General features: G+C 32.3%; 1 protein-coding gene across 2 annotated transcripts; it reads left to right on the plus strand.

The window, feature by feature from the left end:
- Window positions 1-4,959: 4,959 nt before the first annotated feature.
- On the plus strand, window positions 4,960-23,975 carry LOC120345689 (WD repeat-containing protein 44-like). 2 transcript variants are annotated; one of them, XM_039415229.2, is made up of 21 exons: window positions 4,960-5,275; window positions 5,708-5,804; window positions 6,266-6,512; window positions 7,468-7,645; window positions 8,199-8,330; window positions 11,788-11,840; window positions 12,862-12,938; window positions 13,020-13,094; window positions 15,750-15,939; window positions 16,700-16,861; window positions 17,819-17,970; window positions 18,081-18,219; window positions 18,426-18,589; window positions 18,993-19,052; window positions 19,761-19,883; window positions 20,486-20,593; window positions 20,966-21,076; window positions 21,217-21,324; window positions 21,545-21,654; window positions 22,184-22,317; window positions 22,719-23,975. In XM_039415229.2, the coding sequence occupies exons 1-21, from the start codon at window positions 5,214-5,216 to the stop codon at window positions 22,928-22,930; spliced, it is 2,694 nt and encodes an 897-aa protein (XP_039271163.2). In that variant the 5' UTR covers window positions 4,960-5,213; the 3' UTR covers window positions 22,931-23,975. The 2 variants fall into 2 exon arrangements, with proteins under 2 accessions (XP_039271163.2, XP_039271162.2); XM_039415228.2 differs by having other exon boundaries at window positions 4,962-5,275; window positions 7,417-7,645.
- Window positions 23,976-24,342: the final 367 nt, after the last annotated feature.

Below are 24,342 nucleotides of genomic sequence, written 5' to 3' on the forward strand. Positions count from 1 at the left end.
TTTTAGGGAACATTTGAATTTTTGCTATTATTTCTGTATTGCTGTTGTTTCTGATCTGATCTTATGAAGAAGACATACTCCTGGTACCGAATACATATATTGCAATTGTATATTTGCAAATACAAAGAACAGTTCCAAGTCATGACTGATAAGTCACATAAAATCAAAGTTTCACTGCAAGCCCGAGTTCGTTAATTACTTGTCCATCGTTATCCTTTCTTTTCTCTCCTAACGATTGGTCGCTTTTATGCTGGTTTTGGTGTCCTTAGGGCATGACGCGTTATCGTCATCGTACCTTACAGGACGTCTAATTGTTACGTATTTTATGACTGAGAGATTGCTTCTAATTTTAAGATTAGTATGACTTTAAGTCTAAACACGTAACTTAACCAAAAGCAGCAAAATTACCCAATATCCTATACTATGCACCTACTTTAGCTGCGGAGCAGTGGCCAAGCTTGGGCGTGCAGTGAAAATATATACATAAGAAAGTTGAAATTATGATTATGAGACAGAATGTGTGTGTGTTATACAGTGTATGGAAAGAAAAAGATTTGGCGTTGGTTTAATTTTATAATTTAGGTGACAGATTACTACCAATGCTTAGCTTTAATACACTTCGTTTCACAATAATAAATTTTGAAGCGCTGAAAAAAATAAAAAATACGCGTGTTGCGTTGATAAGCTTTTCCGGCTATAATTGTGATGAGCCAAATACATCCTGAAGCGCTGATTCGAAATACGATCGTATATGAAATCATATTTTGAAAAAAATGTTAAAGTCAACGTAAAGTATATTTAAAGAAAACGAATGCTAATATCTGCCAAAATCGAATAAATTAAATATTTTTGAGTAAACCTCGTTGGGTTTAATACCAAATATAGAACGCCTTAAAGATTAGAAAGAAGGAAACGTGAAATACCTGTGAAGAAGAAGAATGTCTGTCCATTTTGTACACGAAATTGAAATATTTATAGTACAATATAAAATGCTACAATCGCGCGGTTTCTTGAAGTTGGTTCGCGGGCGTTTCTTTCTGAAGTCTTTCGTTTCATATCTTTCTCATTTGTTTTTGTAGTCAAGAGTTCTGACTAGTTTTTGATTTTACAGTTTTTTTCTGGTGTAAAACAGTTCATATAGTATGAATGTTTTACACATATTTTTATAACAGTCCATAGTTCATATAATGTGAATCTCATACACATTTTAAATCTAACAGTCTTTTTCTTTTTGTCAGAGTCTTTGGTATTTCGCTTGTAATTCCTTGATTTTTCATACTGTCTGAATCTTGATTTGGTTGTTGTTTTTCATTTTCCTTGATCTTTTTATTTTCGGCTTGCTTGTGGAGTTGATGTCTTTGGGGTCACCTTTAGTTCTAACGGTTTCTTTTCAGACTCCATCTCAGAAAGGCGCTGGTTCGTCTGTCGGGGATACCATTTGCTAAATTAGGCATTGCGGAAAAGGTGATAAGTGGTTTAATATACAAACAAACGCAAAACCATGGCGGCAAATTCGGTGTGCGGACACTCAAAAAAGCAATTATTAGGAAAAACACTAATCACACGTGAGCAGGTCTGTAGCCTAATTGATACATTGACGTGGCCAACATTGTTAAAACAGTACCGGTATACACACAGAGAGAACAAATCAAAAATATGCCACTAAATGAATGTTTAAAAATGTTACACTGTAAGTTACACTGCAAACTATTTACACATATATAGTTGAATACTCAGTATTCAAGCGGAATTTCTAGAAATAGCAGTATATCATACTCTTTGTCACAAAATAAAATATCTGAATCAATCCCTGTTGTATTCATCTTTCGATTCTGTTATGATGTCCGTATGTTGCCTTTATGCTGCCATGTAATTTCATATTTCGGCCTTTACTTGTTGATATTCCTAAGTGCTGGTTCATTGTTGTCAATCTAATCTTTCTGCGCCGTTCAAAAATGCGACCGCACCCGACGACTGCCAAACACAAACTTTAAATCTAATCTTTTATCCATAAACTTCTTTAATTCCGGTGGATGGGCCTTGATCATGTTGATATCACGAGATACAAATCTAATCTATTCAAACGTTAAACGACTGACGCTCATAAACATCATTGAAATTAGAATGTAACGCCATTTAAACGTTTGACAACCGACACTTTTAAACGTTTGACAACCAACACAACGTGAAAAATGATTAAATGCAACTCAGTGATATAAATTCATCTACAGAGAGAGAGAGAGATTTATTTTCGTCAACCAGAAAAAACAACAACACTGAAACAATAGCAACAATAAAAATGTATAGATTTTCGGTATAGACTGGGAGGAGCGATACGACCATACGGTCATCAGAGTCAGCTCCCCCCATATTCACTATTTTAATTATGCATATAAGAATTCTTGGGTTAGTATATGGTATAAAAGAGAATGGATAAGGTTGTCTGGTTTTCTACAATATATATAGTTTAGGTTTGGCTATATAATTGTTTTACCAAGTTACATGATAAAAAAAAGGCCCACAAAAAGTTTTTTTTTTTCTATTACAGAAGAAATACAGAAATAATACAGAAAATAATGACATCCTAATTAGATATCTAATATTGAGTTAGGTGGAATTTTTGTTCAACATGCCAGCTGATAACAAATCATGGGATATGTGCATTGGAGCTTGGAAGGAGCAGCGGTGTTGAAAACAGTTACAGAAAAGATTTGGAGAAGATTGAGAACCACTTCTGAAAATCATGATCATGAAAATTGGTCACGTCTGGGAAAATTTCACTTAGCAACTTATGCAAAAAATAAATAAAACTTTCACATTGTCAACGTCAAGTACATTCAAAAACCTAATGATAAACTTTTATGATGACAATTGGGAGAAAAGCTTTCATTGAAAGGCATGTGTTGGCAAGAAGAAAATTTATACACATCTGAGGAATGTTGGACTTGATAATGCGGAAGACTGAGTGCCCCCTATTATATATTCATAGGACATATATTTATAGGGAATGTCATAACTCGAACTATATCTATGTTTGCTGACTTAATGCTATGAGAAATATTTTTTGCTAATAAAAACTTGAGCCTATGGGTGATGTATACAAGTCAGTCAAATTACTGTTCGTAGGGTCCGCATTGATAAAAATAGATTTGAGAGGAGTGAATACAGTATATTGATTCAGTATTCATTACCGAATGAGAGCCAAATTGGGCCTAATTTGCATGATATTTTTGGGAGTATTTCTCATGCCCAAAAACTTTTATAGAGGTTCAAGATGATACCTTAGAAAGAAACCAGCATACCGGTCAGACTAGCTCTGATAATACACGTGAGAAACGCCATTGAAAATTCGACTATGGACATTTCTGTGGTGCTCTCTTTCTCTTGGTGCTCTAAGCACGTGCTGATTTTGCTTAATCGGTAATCTAGCCCTGATCCTATCCTGTGTTGAAACAATTCACATGGTAGGACACCGATTTATTGCCGCCACACAAAATTTGTTAAGTATAGCAAGAAAATACAAATATTTCGAATATGGTATTTATTTCGACCGAGCGGGGGACGCGAGCGGGGTCATAACTAATTCAACCGATCACCGGATGTCGCATGGGATTTGAGCATTGTTTTCTGAATAACTATGATTTTAGTACAGATGTCAGGTATATCCAACGACTAACATACCGGGTATATCTAAAAGCGATTGGGGGATTAAAGGGACTGTATTCACTTTGATATCGATTCTATAATGTGAAAACAAAGCGAATGACTAGAAGAAGAGAGTGTTAATAAGTGAGAACAAGTAAGTCAGCAACTTGATTCAATGTTTGAATCAGATAAATACCGTAGTGCATGTAGTGCGCGAAGAGAGGCTTTATTTTGATTTTCTGTTGCAGCAAAACAACTGAATAAAGCAGGAAAGAGACAATATCGTAGTGACTACTGCAATACAAGGCAAAACACGAAAAGTATTGTAGCCTTCCGTATGCGAAAATGTTCATATTATTATGCTGACCAATTATACGGTATAAAATATTTTGTTTACAAGCAGTTATGTGGATAGAAACAAAACCAGGAATAAGAAATATGATTTGTGCGTAGCGGTAGTACAGTACCGTAGTATATGGAAAAGAACCTGAATTTGTTATTTATTTATGAATTGTGTATATTTTGATTAAGTTTTTGATTTTATTGAAAACCTGAAAACACTGCTAGGTGATTAAATAATGCCAGAAAAATTATGAAACTTGTGTTTTATTAGACTCTGCTTATTTATTACATTCAAATATTATCCACAAGAAGAGATTTGAATATTGCTGTGTTTCTGGGTTTTTCACACAATTACAGTGTTTCCCCAAAAATAAGACAGTGTCTTATTTCAATTTTCTTTCGAAAAATACCACTAGGGCTTATTTTCAGGGGAATGTCTTATAATTTTATTTATCAAAAACAAAACTAGAAAGTACAGAATTAGGAGGGTTTCGCCTATCCATTACTTAAATGACACGTTTTCCTCTCTCACACGTTTTAGATTACTCGTTTATAGCGTATGGGAGAGATTTCTTGCTATCGACCAGGTAAAAAAAAATTGCGTTATTGACTAGGTCTTGTTTTAATGGGAGGGCTTATATTAAAATCATTCCTAAAATTCAGGCTTGGTCTTATTTTCAGGGTAGGATTATTTTACAGGGAAATAGGTAGTAGGTCTGAAATATAGTTATTTAAAAACTTTGGTATATTTGAATCGACTACTCCTGATTACCATGTCAGCATGTAGTAATCAAACAAATTTGAACAGCAATCACTTATAGCTATATAGACTCAACATTGAAAAAAGTAGAAAATTGCCCAATTTTGTCAAAGAATTTATTTGAATTGTAAATTTAGTATGTGGGTAGATAAAGTAAATATGTCTAATACAGTAATATGTTTGATTTTTTCTTTTGTTTAAGAAAATGTGCACCTATACTGGTACCAGTAGTAAAATATGAAACCATGAACAGAATATATTCTTCATCTTAATATTATAACAACAGAAATCTACTTTTACTTTGAATATTACGGTACATTATTCATTTAACACAAGACAGAGGGAATTTCAGCCTTCAGGTTTTACTGTTGTTGAAGGATTTTTTCCGGAATTGTAAAAATTGTCAGACTATTTGATGTCTGACAAGGGGTTTTATCTGCATTAATCGGAAAGAAAGTTTTCAGAAATGTCATTGAGTGATAGTGATGGGGAATTTTTTGATGCAAGAGATGAAGTTAGCTCTCCAAGGTAAGTAGCAATTAATAAATCTACAAAATTGTCGGTAATGGCCACAAATGAAAAATTCATTATTTCAAATACATTTTAAAATAACATTTTTGAATATAGATATTAAATTTGAAAATGCAAGAAACATAAGTACGGTAAAGTAGTATAAACAGATATAACTGTATGATTAGTTTTCTATTTTTTACAGTTTAAATGAAGACATTTTTGATCATTCTGTAAGATTAAGAATTCGGTGCTTCAAAATGATGATATTTCATGCGAATTCCAAAATTTAAAATATTGAATATTAGTACATCATGGTATCATACATACATTGTTTTTTGGTTATTTTTGTATGCCTTTTGGATGTAACAATCTGCGGTGTTACTGTGTTTATAATTGATAAAATTATTCTGAAAAAGATAAAAATAAATTATATTTTGATACATTTAGGTCATGCCAAAAGCCTGTTTCTGAATTGGTATCTTCTCTGAAGGAAGCAAAAAGTGAAATTTCTTTACCCACAGTTCCTGACAATGAACCAAAACAGGTAATCTTCATTCATATATTCAACTTTGTGTGTTTTGTTTATAAAACACACCAAAGCATACAGAAACTTTTTTGGATGTACCTCACTAAAGGTGTTTTTAACATACTGTGTTATTGAATGTTATTGTTATAATTATACCGGTATGTATTTTTTGATGACTTTGGACTGTGTACATGGCTTTGTCAATTTTGAGATTACTATTACGGCACAATTGGAATGAAGGCTGTTTTATATTACACAATCGATTGATGGAATAAAAGAAGAGTGGCATTAGCATTTTAACATTGTCTCTTACTCCCATCGCTCAAAGGTAAATCTTTTATCATCTGCCCAAGTTACACTACTGGTCTTCCCATTTTGTTATTTTCTTCACTACTTTGTAATAACAAACTTATTTTGGGCAGCTGAACTTGATTAAGTTGTGAGTTACTGACAAACATTTAAATTCTTTATTTCTTTAGAAAGAGGAAGTTGTTCCTGAATCAAAGCATGAAAATGTGATGAAAAATGAACATGAACTAACATTAGAACAAGAGGAAACAAATGATGAGCAAGTACTTGATAACCATGATGAGCCTGATTCTTCTAAAATAAATGTAGAACCTGATAAATATGCAGATGGAGACTCAAATAGTCAGATTGGCTCACCCAAACTAGATGATAAAAATACTACGAAACGAAAAGAAATGACACCGACTATAACTGTTGGTAAGTTGAGTATGCTTTCATATTTTTAATTTGAAGTATACCGTTATGCAAAAGATATTGTCATCTTGAGCCTTAAATATCCAAAAACATACATATTAATTTATTACTTTCTACTTCCTGAATCCATCAACTAATTAGGGATTAATATTAACTATGGGGCATTTTTAGAAAATTTGTTCTTTCACTGCCACAATATATTTGTATTATAATTTTTACCACTATGAATGTTTGCAAATCTTTGCTTGAATAATTGCATCATCTGACAATTCCGTATTCAATCATTCACTATTCTTTTTCAATAAAATATAAACCGCGGTATTCTAATGATAGAATAAATTATTTGGAACTGTTTTTATTCATAAAATAACCTTGAGTGTTAAAAAATATATGACTTTATTCATTGACATATAAAACAATTCTAAGAATTTATTAGATTATACTATCAAACTTTAGATTAATAACACTTCTGAAACCGATTTGTCCTCTGCGCATAGCAATATGCATTGAATGCAACACAAAACTTACAATTTGGTTATGTCATAGTCAGAAAAATTTATTTGCTCGGATTTGGTTTATGCCAAAATTATCATAATAATTATGCACTGTTTTGCTTTAACTGGAATGAAGATTTCAAAAGCTTTGATAATTTACTTTGAAATTGTATTGTTTTCAGAATTCTTCTGATATCCTAGTTTTAAGATTTATCAATTTTAAACCAAAAACCACGGAATTCGTATTTTCAAATTTTCAGCACAGAATTTATCAAGATTCATTAAATTTACATTTTTTAAATTTTTTAATTAGAGTATTTTGCAGTATACATTTCGTTGTATTTGGTTTTTCAATACAATTATGCAAGTAATTATTGCACTGAAAGTAACATAAAATAATGGAAAATTATCAGAAAACACACCAATGTCTGGGCAAAAGCCTGATTTACTTGCCTGCGTTCAAGATCGACCAACTAACTTGCCTGGAGTCAAACCAGTGGATGTTATTACTCGTCCAACCATGCCTCCTCCACCACCACCTGGGCCAAGGAAGATTCCGCCATCAAGACCAGCGCCTCCAAAACGGCCACCGCCACCAAAAAGAACACACTTGACTGCTAGGTCTGCGAAGCCCTATTTGAAGTAAGAGCATGTTGAATCATTTTTAGGGTATATTTTTAAATTAAGGATTTGTGTAACAACAAAAAAATTGCATCTTGCATAAATAAATCAAAACCTAAATTATGATTGTTCAATATCTTTTTAAAGCACTATGCCTAATATAACTATCAGTAGAGGTTAGTAGACTAACCCCCAATCGTTCCTCAATGCCTTTGCGCTAATGGAATCGTATGCGTATAATGCAATAATATAACAATCCCATACTATGCAATTCAAAAGTCATAATGCACACTAACACATTGTGTTTCTGTATTTGTGTTAGTGTAAAGCAGGACTCCTAATTTCATATTGTGCTTAATGTCTGGAAATAAAATATGTCATAAGGCATGGATTGATTGAAAAAATTGTCTGGTATTCAACATGAAACTAATTGTGGATCTGAATTTTCAGAATCAACTATTTAGGTATGGACATTTAGGTACTAATCCACTGTCCACATACTAATCTACGATTGTGAGTAGAGTTTTGGGGATCATGATGAAATAGTGCTTTTACATTGCTTTTATACTCGCAGTGAAACTGATGATGGCCTTTTGACTCCAAATTCAACTGTTGATAATTTAACAAGAGAATTTACAGAAGCTTTGAAACATGATAGAAGTATTAATAAACAGCAGGCAAATGAAGAATCTATACATACTGACAGGTATCTTATAGAAATATACTATTTTTGAGATTCATGTTATGTTCTGGTATATAAAATTGTGACCTTGGTACCTTGTTTGCTTTAACAGGTCTGAAATGTGTTATTTACTAATCCTAAGTTCCTGTTTAAATAGCTTAACATGGTCAAAATCGAATACCATAAGCTCTTGATTATTGGAGGACATGTATAAGTTATTGTGTTGAACGAAAAGTAGACAATGTCATAGTAAAATAGAAAATCAATTAAACAATGGGTATTGTAATATATTCGATATTCTTCATTTAAAAAATATCAGTTTAGTGTGTACTGTATTTATAATTCTCAATAAATCATGCAAAAAATGGGAGAACAAAACTAAGAAATTTCTCTAGCAAATGAAAAATTTACCTTCATGATAGGGTTCTAAAAAGTGGATACAATTTTAGCATGAGTTACCTAAAATTTTACAATAAAACCAGGGACATGTCTACAGATACTCTTATCAAAACTATTACACTCATGCAAGCCATATTAACTTGCCTGTTATCTTGATTAACAATCCACTTATTAAGATTGATTTCATCATTAGTATATGATCACTCAACAGTATAAACAAAAAATGCCAAATATAATATGGCGATTATTTGCGTAATGCTACAGTTGCATTCAATGAATGTTTTTGTAATTGTTTCATATTTCGTTTAATTTTTAGTTTATCTATTGAATATACTGAATTGTATGAATTGATTTCTGGGTAAGAATCGCACTACACTTTGCTGTGACAATGTGCAAGTAATTGAAATTATTGAAACCAAAAAGTGCTTAATTGTTTATTGTTGTGGCGGCATTGTCAATTATCGATTTTGTAAATGCTTATTTACAACATTATCATTTTTTTTGAGGAAAATTTGAAATATAATTTTTTTAGAAGAATGTAGTTCTGTTAAATGATAAGTTTATGCATTTTAGTGAGTTTCTCCATTTGCAACTCTCACAATTTAAATAGTTCTCTGGAATTGTGCTAGAATATGAATAACCTCTTTCAACACCTAACCCCCTAATTAATGCAAAAGCAGCAGAAGTACGCAGACATCAGGGATGGCCAATACCGAATAGTTCACTATTTCGAATACATTCGAAATTATTATTTTCGAATATGAAATTTCGAATACTTCGAAATTAAAATCCAGTAATAGAATCTAAGTGTATGAAGGAATTTTCATACAATAAACAATGGGAAAACTTCTATTTACAACCTGGCTATATTACCAGGCATTTCATGTTTGCAGATTATTGCGATATATATTTTATATAACATGAGTTGTGTTAATTAACAGAATTAAAATAATACGACAAGGCATTTTAAATAGTGGTATCGGAGATGGATTTGAATGCTTGAGCAACACAAAATCATCCTAGTAAAACGCCCATACTTTTATATACCAACCATTATCCAAATTATTTGTCAAAAAGCGGGATAAAGTATGAGTTCTTTTTCAGACTTGTGACAATTTTTTCGTGCGTACAAAAATACGAATCAAAAAGTAATTATATTCGGGAACTTTACCACACATTTTAAGTCCGCAGATCGCCGTTGTATGTTTGTGTAATAATACTTTTATTATTTTATAAATACGAAAACTATTTATAATTGGGTAGTTTACCACACATTCAATGTCCACAGATCACGGTTGTATTTTGTAAATAAGAAAATAGGAATCAAAAATTAATATCAATCGCGAGTTTGCCTCACAATTTATGTCCACAGAATGCCGTGATATTGTGCCCGAATATAATTAATTTTTGATTCTTATTTTCGTACTCACGAAAAAATTGTCACAAGTCGGAAAAATAATTTATACTTTATTACACATTCAAGTCCACAAATCGCCGTTGTATTTTTGAGTTATAATAGTTTTAATATTTTGTAAATACGAATCCGAAATTAATTATAATTGGGCAGTTTACCACACATTTCATGCCCACAAATACCCGTGGTATTTGGTATTAATACTTTCATTATCGATACTTTCGACCATCATTATCAAAATTATTTTCAAGAAAGCGGGTGAAAGTATTTTTCTAATAAATTAACTTGTTTCCAAACTTGTGACAATTTATTGGATATCGTAACAATTACGGCTATAAATACCGTATTTCCCGCCTAATAAGTCTACATGGCAAATAGGACGATGTATATTTTTAGCACTCAAAAAAAGGGGGTTTTCCATATAGGCCTCCAAGAAGACGGGAAGAAAAATTGTTCCCTGTTGTTCAGTTATGCTAATATGCGCTAATAATAATGTGATAAGTTCCACACGGTACGTCCACGGGTTATTTCACAGCTGTGTTTCATGTCCCTGTCATTTTCTGCTGAATCGGCAAAACCAAAGGGTTATAAATCACTTACTTTATCTGGGTGGCGGTGGCCGTGTTTTCTCTTTTAAGTAACGATAACCGGCCTACGATTAAATATCATGATTGGCAGACCCAGAACCAAATATAAGGTCAACACAAATTATGCTTGAGAAGACTAATGCGAAAAATAAGCAGGCCACATAGAAATAAAATAAACATGCTTTCTCAATAAGGCGCCCCACCCCCCAAAAAATCAAGCCAAAATTGGGTCTAGAAAAGCAAAAGCGACTTACTAGCCGGGAAATACGGTGATTGTCGATTTTTCGACTAATGGAAGTGATTTTGTGAATTAAAAGACGAATGTCGGCAATGTTCACCAACGCAAACGTGCAAATGTGTCGCAACACTATGGGACGTACATTCGCGCTGAATATAAACAATCAAAATGCCGACTCTATTTCATCGTCATTACAATACGCGAGAAAGCGTAAAAAGTCGTTTGAAGATTCCGGTAAAACGAAACACGGTGTTTACGGCGAAAAGTGACTACTATTCGTAATTATTCGGAAATGAGCCGAAAAGGTATTCGAATACTTTGATATTCGAATAATTTCGAATATTCGATTCGTTTTGGACAACCCTGGCAGACATCCATAGCATAATCAAGTTCACAATATTTTATTAAATATAAGCACACGCTTCATTCTTACTAATAATATAAGAGCTATGTGTTATTCTTTAATTATCACATATACTTTTCACCAACATTGTTCTGTAATTAAAAGTGACCAAATCTTCACTAGGTGATTTGAACAAAATTAAATCAATAAAATTCCTATTTAATTTGCAATAAGATACTTATTAGGAATCGGGACTTATACTTATGCGCACATTTTTGAATGTTCTGTTTCAAGATTTTTAGTCAATCATGTTGATTTCAAAGAATGCAAGCATAAAAAAAGCTTTCCCGAATAAATATTCAATTTACATGAAAGGTTTCAAAATATGATTTGCTTTCAACTTTTTTTCTCTCATTATTGCTGTAAAAACGGATCTTGAAATGTCAATTATCTATGATGGATTCATAATCTCATGTATATTATTTTTTTGTTCATTTCAGCCCAGAATTTATGGTATCTCATGAAGTATCAACAAAAACTATAGAGCAAACTGGTATGTTATAACTTTGTATCAGATATAAAAATTAAATTTTTTTTATCATATATTTTTTTTATTGGTTTATGGTCTTAAATTTAAGACACTCGTCTAGTAAGAAATGTAAACAAAAACATAGATTTTTTTCTTTAATTTTTATCTGATAGCCATTTTAGACCTCCAGATATATACAAAAAATAGTTGTATGAATATCTATTGTAAGAGTGTACAGTTTTATTTTTATTACCTACTAGTTTACTTGCAGCAATGTTATTTTACTTCAGTATAAACATAGGCTAGTTTTATTTGTCAATATAATCAATACATACTTATTGACTATTTTGAATATTTTATAATCTTTCACACTTCAAATGAACTTATAATACCAATTGATTTAAAACATTAAGTATCAGTAATTCCTAATTACCTAATCAAAATAAAACCACATTTAGATTGATGTTTATTTTAAAAGAAAATGTAGACCTATTTACAGAATATGAATTTAGTTTGACATGGCTCTTGAATTTGCAAATTGTTTGATTATTCCAAATCAATTATATGCTAGATTGAAGATACTTCTTATTTAAGAATTATGTAAGTCGCAACTCACGTGTATTTTGAATCTAGCATGGGATATTTTATGGGGAAGAATACTTGTAACTGTTAAATTTTTTCTCTGACTCTTCCATTTGCTGTTGTGGGGATTCTTTTTTGCAACTCATTTCGATTTAAAACAAAATTGATATTTAATCCAAATATTATACTGCCAAGAAAAAACATTTCGCACGAAATAAAAAAAGTCTTCATAAAAATGATCAAAGTGTTTGAAACACTTCTTTATTATTAATCCTAAATTATATTGGAGGTGAATTCTCAGCACAATTTTCTCAAAATATCAGTTTTACTGAATTGCTGATAAAATTAGAGAAAAAATCTGAACAAATATTCAATGTGATCATGGATGAAGAATTCAATATTTTTTGTTGTTATTAAATACGAGCCAATTTGAAGTATTTTTAAAAATCAAATTTATTTTCAGAACACAGTAGTCACATTGGATCAGCATCAACTGTGAACACGCATACATCACCATCAAGTTCATTACGAAGGGAAGAAGTAAGATTAATTATATGATTCTCATATTAGGAAATGTAAAAAAATTCAATTCCAATTATTAATCATTTCATTTTACAACAGGATATCTTGGCAAGTGTTATAGTAAAAAATTTGGACACTGGTGAAAGTATGCCACTGAGTACAGCTGCAGAACATGTAAGTAACGGTAATTTTACATCTTCATATATAACAGTCTATTCGTGTAAAAGGAATATATCTAACACTGCTAGCGTAGTACTTCAGTGCTAAAACATCTTGAAATCTACACTCATATGTTGGCTAGGGTTTTATCGCTCGATTACCTTAAATATATAGACATAAATGATAACTATTAGAGATAGAAATGCAGCAGTTGATCTCAACCTAGCTTAAAGTAGGTCTCTTACTATAGTGAGACGCTCCAATAGTTCTTCACAGCCACAGGTGGATGTCTAACAAGTGGAATAATTCTGATTTTTTAAATTTGTTCAATACTAGTTTGATATGTATTAGTAATTTTAAATTTTGATTTAACAAGTTGTTGTTTGAATACCCATAATATTGATTTGTTACTTCATGTATCATTAAATGCTGTGTACACCATGTTAGCATGTACTTTACTATGATATCTGTGTAGACTTCAAAAGAAGCAATTATGAACTATCATGTTATTGACAAATTATTACTAGTTTCTTCTGATTTTTGTCTTGCAAGACTTTTGATAATGTCAATTTGTGAAAATAATTTTCTTTGCAAGAATAATTTGGATTAATTTTATATTTTATACATCATTAACATTTGGCGAATTTGACATAAAAAGATATTTGGGTTCAAATAGCATTGAATTAGTATGTACGTTAAATAGGCTATGTGACAGTAATGATACTTTGGCTGTTTGCCCCTTTTTTAACAGAAATGAAAAATACACATTCTACAGAGTATTATCACTTTTTCATTTTCTCTACTTCATCTAAGTATGATGCTAAGGTATCTAGGCCAGGGTGGTCCAAGCAGCCTCATTATCTGTGGCCCGCGTCGCATTTGATGGGAGGTAATTAAAAAATCGTATTCAATGTCATAATGTAACCAGAAAAATCGCTTGGCATATTGTTAAATCACTAATGTCACTGAATTGCCTAGCGTTATGACTAGCGAAGTTTAATATTGTGTTTGGCCAGTCTAAATCGCTGGCTTTCTATATTTTTGGTCGGGAATATACGCTAACCATATATAGGCATCATAAAAAACTAAAAATTGAATGCAAAATCCATTGGCCTATATTGGCTTATGCATGATAACCAGATATTAATGTTATGGCCTAACATTATAAATCCTTATGTATGTATTTTTTTTCAACCAACCCAAACCGTATTACAAAAAATGATGCCTATTATGTCAGAAAATTTAGTAATTACCCTCCTTCACCTCATATTTGGCAAACAATCAATCTGCAGTTATTTTGTAAACATGAATATGAAAAGAAAGCTGACCAATTCAATCAGATTTTCAACTGCATATGAGTGTGAAAACACCACAATGCCTGCATTGTTGTGTCGGTGACAAAAGTTTATAAAATGGCATTTAACAATCTCCCGAGCAGTAAGCATTTTCTAAAGTTTTTTTTGCTCTGAGAATCGTATCGATGTTCTAAATAACTTACATTTGCAGAAGCACTTTCTCCGTTAGGAAGAGTTCGAAATTCTAAACTAAATGTAGATACAGAAAGACTTTTTTACAATCAATGTGATGATGATCAATGCGTTTGCACATTGAAGGTGTTTGTTTGTATTGCGCTGCTTACCTATTCTTGTCAGTGACACTATTGTGGCCCGCGAACAATGCAAAAATAATTTTGAGGCCCCCCGAAGAGGATAACCTTGGACCACCCTGATCCAGGCAATGATGGAGTGCAGTACGGGGACCATGGTACATAAAGTTTGAGAACCACTGTTTTAAACTATCAAAATTTATTACTACCGAAAACCCCAATCCCAAATGCATAATATTGTATCAGGAATTACAATTTTTTCATAGATCTTACTTCCTTGATGTAAATTATGCATACTCATATTTTTCTATTTAATTATAACAAAGTTCACTGACTTTTGGATCACATGACATCGATAGGGAGAGACAATACATTTCTCATTAACTAATAGAAAAACGTTTTTGTACACACCTTTATAAAAACATTTAACAAAAAGGCGATGTGTCAAATTTCAAAGCACTAAATATTTGAACACGCCCGATCCTATTGAGAGAATCTATTAATATTTGCTTTCCTATTTGACATATTATGTATGTCTATAGAATTCCAATCTATTATATTGATACCAGCTGGAGGTCTGTATTAGTTGGTGTCAGGGCACACAGGAGTTCATGAAACCATCAAATTAGGATCAGTATCACGATACCTTGACTTGGAAATGGTTGTATAGAAATGTGTAGTATTTTTTGATCATGTGAAGTTGAACAATATGAATTTTTTTTTCGGAACTTGATTTTTAAAAGTTAGAGGACAGATTAGCTTCGACTTTTTGATGCAATTGAGTTTGTGTTCATTTGTATTTTGGTTCGTTTTCTGAATATTATAAATCATTTATTTTGCTAACGGTAAATATATTCTGCCAATGCAATGTATCTCTTTTACGTCATATATAAAGATCCTACCATAAACAGTAACTTGGTGAAAATTTTCTTTTTCTCCCCATCGAGAACCCACTCATCGAGAATAAAATTGATCATCTCCCTCTTTTCAAAATACATTTGTCTCTTTGCATTGCTAAAAGCTTGTACGATTATTTTTCATAAATTTTCTCCTATATTTCTCAGGTTTCTCAGTTTATAAATCCTCTAGCATTGCAAATCATGAGTAGAACGAAAGAGTTTTCATATTCTGGAGGCTCAAACAACAGTACAATGAGTTCTCATGACGGTCAGATGAACACGGCATCAGCTATTTCACAATCTGTTTATGTCGATAGTGATTCTCTGTCAATCGCTAGTGACGATATTGATATAGGTATGTGTATTATTAAACGAATTTTTGTTGAATATGAAGGATGATTACCAGTGAATAATCCCAAGCAGTTTTTGTTGTAAATTTAAGCTATTTAGATTACTGGTATATGAAATTGAAGATGAAATGCAAAATGGAATTTCGGAATATCAATATATGTAGTATTTAAACTGCCTTTTGTTTTAGGCTTTCTTAAAACTATATAACTTTTGAATAACCATTTTTTTTTCTACTATACTTTCTTAATTTCTGAATTTATTATGTGTTTATTGCTAAAAATTATTTTACCTCGATCTTAACTGTGTTGTCATTATTAAAATTTATTTTATATATTACATTCCTGAATGTAGCTTTGTGTTTTTGATTCTGCATACAGAAAAGGTAGACAAAAAATTGTAAGACCTCAAATTTTGAGATATTCTGCAAAAATTTTACATCTAAATTATTAATGTCTGAATTGTTCCTAATATCCAAAATTTACTTTAATCAAATATAACCAATTTTGAACGTATTCAAATATTCGATTCATTTTGGACATTCATGGTTATTGGTATTTATGTATTTGAAATGATTTCCCATCTTGTTGTCACCTCAATTCTCAATTCATCAACTTTACATTTGCAATTTGTTAGTAAGGCAAAAGTCAACAGAGGTGATGACATTCTGACCATTAAACAATTCCATTCAATCTAATAATAACATTGTCAATTTGATATTATAACGTGTCAATTAAACCTATTATTATTATTCCTTTTGGAAACAGGTAAAGATGCGTCACAACATAAACATAAGGAAGGCAAGAAACTGAAATCAAAGAGCAAGAAATTTAAAAAAATGGTTGGGAAAGGAGTATCTAAAGTGAAGGTTGCGGCTGGAACGCAAGTAGAAAAAGCGGTGCAAAAAGTGAAACATGTGAAAGATGAAGGTAAGTTGAGTTGGTATATTGTTCGTTCATGAGTCCAGAGATTTTATTTGGCGTATTATTCAATGCTGCTGGGACTACTGGTCTACTGCAATGATCAAAGTCGAATAAACTAATATTCGAATACCTTCGAATTCGAATTACATATATTTATATTTTCAAATATGGAATATATTCAAATTGGGACATCTTCAACAAAACATATAAAAGCTCATGCATCATATTTGTGAATACAGTATATGCTCGTTTTACCGCCCGATCTTGAATAGGGCTCGTTTGAATAGCCGCCCGTGTGAACAAAACATAAAAATAAATGAGGGTCGGTGCTTGAATACCCGCCCGATGTAAAAGCTGATTTTTCAGTGGTAGAGAACAATAGGAAATAAGGTGCGCTTTTGTCACAATGGATTAATGTTGTCAAATATTTGTCTTCAAAGATACCGTAATTTTTGTGTATAATTTTAATTTAAAAATAACCGTGCTTGAATAAGGGCCAGTTTGAATAAGGACCCGGTTAGTGAGTTTGGTTAAAAAAATATGGGCCCGGGCTACAAAACGAGCAAATACGGTAGTTGACTTTATAGCCAATGCACATTTCACTGACACTGAAATTCAATTTAGAAAAATATTTGTTGAGGCTGATTTCCGGGACCTCCACAAGTATGTGCACCAAGATGTCGCACAACCTTAATATAGTATGAGTACCAGGTTATGCATCTGAAAACAAAATAAATGACAAACTAATCCCATGCCCGAAATGGACTGGTAACTGGACAAGAGGGTGTGCCGTGGTTTACCATGTGTTTAAGATGTATTATCGGCTTTTTCTCTCCCCTGGGATAAACACATAAATCCTATCCTAATAAATAGACAACTGAGCAATTGCTGTAAATGTTCTGTAAAATAAATTTTACTGTTAAAAAGCTGTAATTTATCTGATTTCTCACTTTACTTTATCAGTTACTCACACTGATCAGCTGAATGTATCGAGTGATGAAGATTCAACTGAATTTGGTTCGTCTTCAACTATTAAAGTAAAAGCAGCTTCTAGTAATAAAGGACCTTATCAACTTTCACATCCTAAACAAATTCAGGATATTGCGGTTCATGTTGTAAGTTACCTCACTGCTATATTCAAACGGACTAAACTTTCATGGTAAAGCTCTGATTATAGCAAGAAAAATCGGAAATTCATGACCTGAATTTTTTATTACTCAAATAGGGTGCTGTTTGGTGCATGAAGTTCAGTCATTGTGGAAGATTACTTGCAACCTCAGGACAAGATAATGTCATCTGGGTTTGGGTGCTGAAAGATTTTTATAATTATTTTAATGATATGAGGAACAAATATGACAATAAAGGTATGCTTTTCTTTCATTTGGCAGTAGATAAAAGGGTAATTTTTGGCAGTAGATAAAACTCTGTATTAAATGTTGAACTATGATCATTAATTAAATAACCTAAAGCGCCGAATGACACTCACTCTATACGAAATTTTTGATCCCGAATCACCGATAAATGCACTCATAAAATTCCACTCATTGGCTAATGATTTCTATATTTCCAGACGATGAATTATTCAATGCATCATCCATGAAGCACGTTGTGCATTCGTCATCGTCAAATTCCTCAGAATTTCATCAGAATTCTGAAGACGATGTTTTTAATTCTGAACCACAAATGAGGCCGAGTCAGTTAGAAGAGGATGAAGAAGAGGCTCCTTTCAGACAGGTATTGGGGAAGCATGAGGGCTACCTCCACTCCTAACAATGTACAAGTGGTCACAGATACTTGAGAATTCAATACTTTAAATTGGCATTTCTTACCCAAATTATTACACTGGTGAGATCTGGTCAGCATATCTTACACCGCAGGTCGGGTGCAGCCAGGTCATCCAAAAAAGGGAGATTTTAAAAATTTTCAATACATTGCACAGGGATTCACTTGCAGCGACTTTCAAAACCTAGGGTGGTTGAGCGCTATAATCTGCAATACCGTAGTTAGGTCAAGGTCAAAGTTCATTAATCCATTAATTGAATGTTTTGAAATAGCAAAGAGTTAAAACAATCTCTTTCTAAGCTTTTATATTTTCCCTCATATCGTTTTTTACCTGTACACTTCATTTTTATTTCAGGTCCCATTCTCATCGTATGTTGGTCATGCTGCTGATGTTTTAGACTTGGCATGGTCAAAGGTAAAATCAATTTCATTTCAATAGTAATTCTAATCTTCACTGGGAGGTCGTATAAGGAAATTTATTTTTAATAAGGGTTTGCACATGGCGAGCCAACTTTTATGCTTACTATGCTATTGCACTTGAATAGATGTAAGGTGACTCGCCTAATTGTTTGTACCAAACCCATATTTCCAGTTTTTTTTATGTGAATTAATACAAGCGTGAAACTGAATTCAAAATCATGGGCAAAATTGTTTAATGGACTTTTTTGTAACGAAAATCACGCACTGAATCGCAATTAAAGCATAATTCAAAGTAGGGATGTTCAAAACAAAGTGAATATTCGAGTACATTCAAAATTGATTATATTCGATATAGTAAATTCTTAATTTGAAAAATTTAGAATATTTTTATTTGAAAATGTCTTCAAGCATTCATTATCTTATGATTGACAAAACATTAGAAACTTCCAACAAAATAAAATAGAGAATACTAATTAAAACTTTTTTTATCTCAATTATTCTACATGACTTAATTCGATTTATATGAATTTACAATTGTCTTGAAGAATTTCTCTTGTGAAATAGATTCATTTCAGAATATATTCAATATTTCATATTCGGAAAGATTATTTTCGGAATACTAAATTATTCGGTTTTGGCCTTCCCTGATTCAGAGTCTTGTCAGATTCATTATAACACAAGTTTTAATTCATTTTTTTTACAGAATTTTTTCATTTTATCATCTTCCATGGATAAAACTGTGAGGTTGTGGCACATATCAAGAAAAGAATGTTTATGTTGCTTCCAACATATTGACTTTGTAACTGCAATTGCTTTTCATCCGAGGGTAAGTATACTTAGCAGTCTTAGCTAATTGGTTTTCTATGCAAAATATCATTCTGACTATTTAATAAATCTCTGTACAGTATTTTACAGACCATAAGGCGCACTTATAATGTTTTTTTTTCTCAAAAATCCATTGTATGCCTTGTTATAAGCCTGTGCGCCTAAGTATGAATCAGGTTGGTATGTGATATTCCTTAAAACTGTTGCATCTCATATTTTGGTGCACCTTACATATGGACAAAATCCCTATCTCAAGCAATTTTTTATGGCGTTCCTTATAACTAGGGGCTCTCCATGGTCTGTAAAATACCGAACTTTATTGTTGATTGAGTTTGTATTTAACACGACGAAAAGGTGAAGGTTCGCATGATGGGTCATAAGATTTTGGTTCAAGCTATAGCCCTCACCAGGTTGTTGTCATTTTGGTATGCTATTGACCCTTCTGATACTATGACAGCTTGTTCAGACAGAGCCTCCATCAAAAATTTCATTGGGTAATGAGTTTGTCGTAATTGCTTTGTCATTGTTTATATAAACTGTCGAATAATTTTGTTGCAGCAGGGTTTTTGCCTGTCTGATAATATATTGTATTGTTTTTTTCAGGATGACAGGTATTTTCTGAGTGGTTCATTAGACAGCAAACTAAGGTTATGGAATATACCAGACAAGAAAGTAGCACTGTGGAATGAAGTATCTCCTGATGGATCATCAGTATGTTAAAATTGAATTATAAACATTGTTTTCTACCTTTCTAAATCTGGATGTCCTTTGAAGCGTTTTTAAGATTAATGATTTTCATTCGCGAGTTGTGCATCTTGCTCGTCATCATCAATTTTTTCATTATCTGTCAGACATTTTATGTATGTAACTATGTGCATGAAAGGTGTGTAACTCTTGCCCATGCTTGGCACCGTATGTTGAAAATCTTGAGTTTATAAATGAAATTTTGACAGTGTCTGTTTTCGAAAAAATACATCTGTTTAACATAGTATGCACTATTTAACAGTTTTATTTATTATCTCGATAGCAAGTTAAGGTTTTTTATCATTATATGAGTTTTTCTGAAAGTATTAATATTTTTAGTCATCAGGCTCTGTTGGAGGAGCATTGATCACAACAGTTAATTTTTGTGAAAATGGTAAATTTGCCGTATGCGGAACTTATGATGGAAGATGCATATTTTTTGATACAGAGGTGAGTTGTATGTTTCATTGCCTTTGACAATATTTCACTTTCCTTATTGCTATGTTCAGTTGATGTTAGAAATGGATAATGATTGCACTATGATAATGATGTGTAGAAGGGAATTAATTTATTCCTTTTTTGTCATCTAGCACTTGAAATATCACACACAAATCCATGTTCGGTCATCCAGAGGTCGAAATACGAAAGGTCACAAAATTACAGGAATAGAACCGTTGCAAGGAGAACATAAAATTTTGGTAAGAATAAGAACCCATTTCTTGTATTTGGTGCTGTTAGATTCGTGATAAGTTTTAGTCAACTCATATTTGAATTTCTTTTGAAAATAAATGTTTTTTCCTCATAATGAAACCATGCTCTGCCCTTTTTCAAAGTTCCTCATCTCAGAGAATATTATCTGCAAAGGCTAAAAAATATTTAGATACACTGGATAAAATATATTTTTGACTATCATTTTAGGTAACGTCAAATGATTCTCGAGTACGTCTATATGATTTGAGAGATTTGTCATTAGTTTGTAAATACAAAGGACACACAAATCTTAGCAGTCAAATTAAAGCCAGTTTCAGGTTTGTTTTTTATTATATTTGAATTATGCATATTTGTATAATATTCTGCACTCGGTTAGGCTGGTTTGGTTAAAAATGACAACTTCTTTATTAGTTGTTAGCTCAGAACATGGATTGGTTGTTGCCAAACTAACATCGTCTGTCTGTATCTCAATGATTATGTTAAGCGCTGTCCAATTTATAGTCATCTTGAGGTGTTGATCGTTTCTATGTATGGAATTATTACTCTTTATTGCCTTTATTCTTTGAGGCAAATTATTGATGAAAAAAGTTTCATAATTTTATGGTTTCTCATGTATGTTAGTATCAAAATTATGGGGTATTTTCTACAAAATGTTGGCATTTATCTCTTTGAGGAATTAGACATCATTATTTTGAATTCAACTCATGTGAAATTTTCAGACAGATTATTTTTTTTTTTTAAATATTAGTGTGGTATTGAAGTGTTGGTATATTTGAAAAGCCTGGAATTCCTTTATAATGGAATTTGTAGGCTCAATTCAACCAAGTTGTTGTTTTGTTATTTTAGTCCTGATTCAAAGTACATCATCTGTGGATCAGAAGATAAATGTGTGTACATGTGGAGAACCAGTTTACCACAGGATGTAACTAAACTATCATCACTGCGAAGAGATCGTAATGACTCCTGGGAAAGTATGAAAGGTATCGAATGAAATAAAATCGCTTTCCAAAACAGTGCTTACATGTTTCTATCACAGTTATATAATCAGAGATATAATCAGGCTCACATCAGAATATGAGCATTACAACCCACTTGCAACTGAATGTCTGATAATTTAGTTGTGAATTATGGGATCTAATTTCATAGGGAGGGAAAGGATTGCCAACATTTGCTGTCCAGGTACAGCTAACTTTTACCGATTAGCTTTTTTCCATATCCAAACTGGGCAGGAGGCTGCAGTTTTCTTTATGACATGGTTGTTCTTATCGTCTTTGCCTTCATCATGATAATAATAACATTGACTTGATATACCATATTTAAATCTATTAAAGCATTTCTTTCTCCAATGAATATACAAATGTAACCTTATTTTTCATTGCAGCTCATGATGCGGTCGTCACTTGTTCCGTCTTTGCTCCTCATCCACAGCTTTTATACAAAAACGACGATACTGATAATAATACAGAGACAAAAACCAAATCAAAACCGCAATCTATTTTATCTTTATCTTCCAAAAAACATCCGCAAGAAGTCAACGTAATTGTATCTGCTGATTTTAATGGTTGCATAAAAGTAATAGTCAGTGGACAATGATGAAGAGTTACTGTGTTTCATTTCATTTTGCTGATTTTACATATGCTTCACAAATTTTCAATGTGGAATTGAGTACTGTCCATGTTTATCTGTTCGAAATTTAGAAAAAAGTCGCAAAATAATGTTGCAGTCCTGTAATTGAATGACAAAAAGAAATCATGTATGTAACTATCAAGTCCTCTGAATGATTATACAATCAGTTACAGCTCATCTGATTGCAGTGCAATAAGTGAATAGGCAGGATGCATTCAATGCTAGGCACGTAACCCACGGAGTGGTGGTTATCATAATCTGTGGTCGCCTTCTCTTTTATAAAAATATTTTATTTTGCTTTTAAACGCATTTACATAATTTATTTATGCGCCATGTTTAACGGAAGTGAAAGAATATATGTATTGCAGTCGAAGAAATAAATGAATCTTCGCTTCAAATTATGTAGTCATGAATGGTATATATGAGAAGGCTTTTGCTTGTGGCCTCAGATAACCTCTCTGTGCTGAGTGTGCTCCCTGGTGGAGCCGAAGGCACAGTTTGAGAAACTCTGCTTCAATAACCACAGAGAGTTTAGCGGTCTCACCTAATTTTTCTACTTCTCCCTTGATTGCAAATTAAAAAGGATTGATTTTTGTGTTGGCCCTATAATTTTTGACTCTATGATTCAGTCCTATACGTACTTGTTTTTTTTAGTATGTTTTCATTTTGCTGAAATTCTGAGAGCAAAGCACTAAACATTTTTGTGCATTTTAGACATATTAGATGTATGGCTTTAACACAGCGTGCAATATAGTAATGTCTTATATTCCTGATGTTTATGTAGCTTTCGGGAGACTTTATTTGTGAGAGAAATATAACAGCAACGAGACAGTTTATAAGTTATACGTTGAAAATGCCAATCGAGTGTTGACAAGTTTTCTGCTATTTGTATACTGTTTTACTTTTTAGTTTGTCACTTCCCGTTTCATAATAATGAAATTTAATGCAGTACTCTAGTGGTTCTAGTCCTTCCATTGTTGTTTTTCTTGGCAAATAAAGATTTTCTGAATTATTCATGTGTCTTTCATCTACCTTCCTGAATTGCTTGGATCTTCATTATCTTGATCGTAGATCATTTTTTAGAGCACCAAGCATTTCTAAACATTCGGATGATGCTGCGTACCAAGAGGTTTCCTCGAAAATAGGATAACTCTCTAACAGCAACCCATAAAATGCCAGTAGCTGTGCGCTAAAATATGCAACATTAGGAGTAGAAATTTTGTCTTTTGAAATGAAAGTACAATACAGTAGGTAAATATAAAAATAGGTGTGTTTAACCAATTCAGTTCTGTTTTTTTTAAATTATCGGACGTTAGAGATAGAAATATTTTCAAAATGATAAAAGTAATCCGCATTTCTCCGTGAAAATTACGATTTTG

The sequence above is a fragment of the Styela clava genome, chromosome 8 (assembly GCF_964204865.1).
Source record: "Styela clava chromosome 8, kaStyClav1.hap1.2, whole genome shotgun sequence".
Taxonomy (NCBI): Eukaryota; Metazoa; Chordata; class Ascidiacea; order Stolidobranchia; family Styelidae; genus Styela; species Styela clava.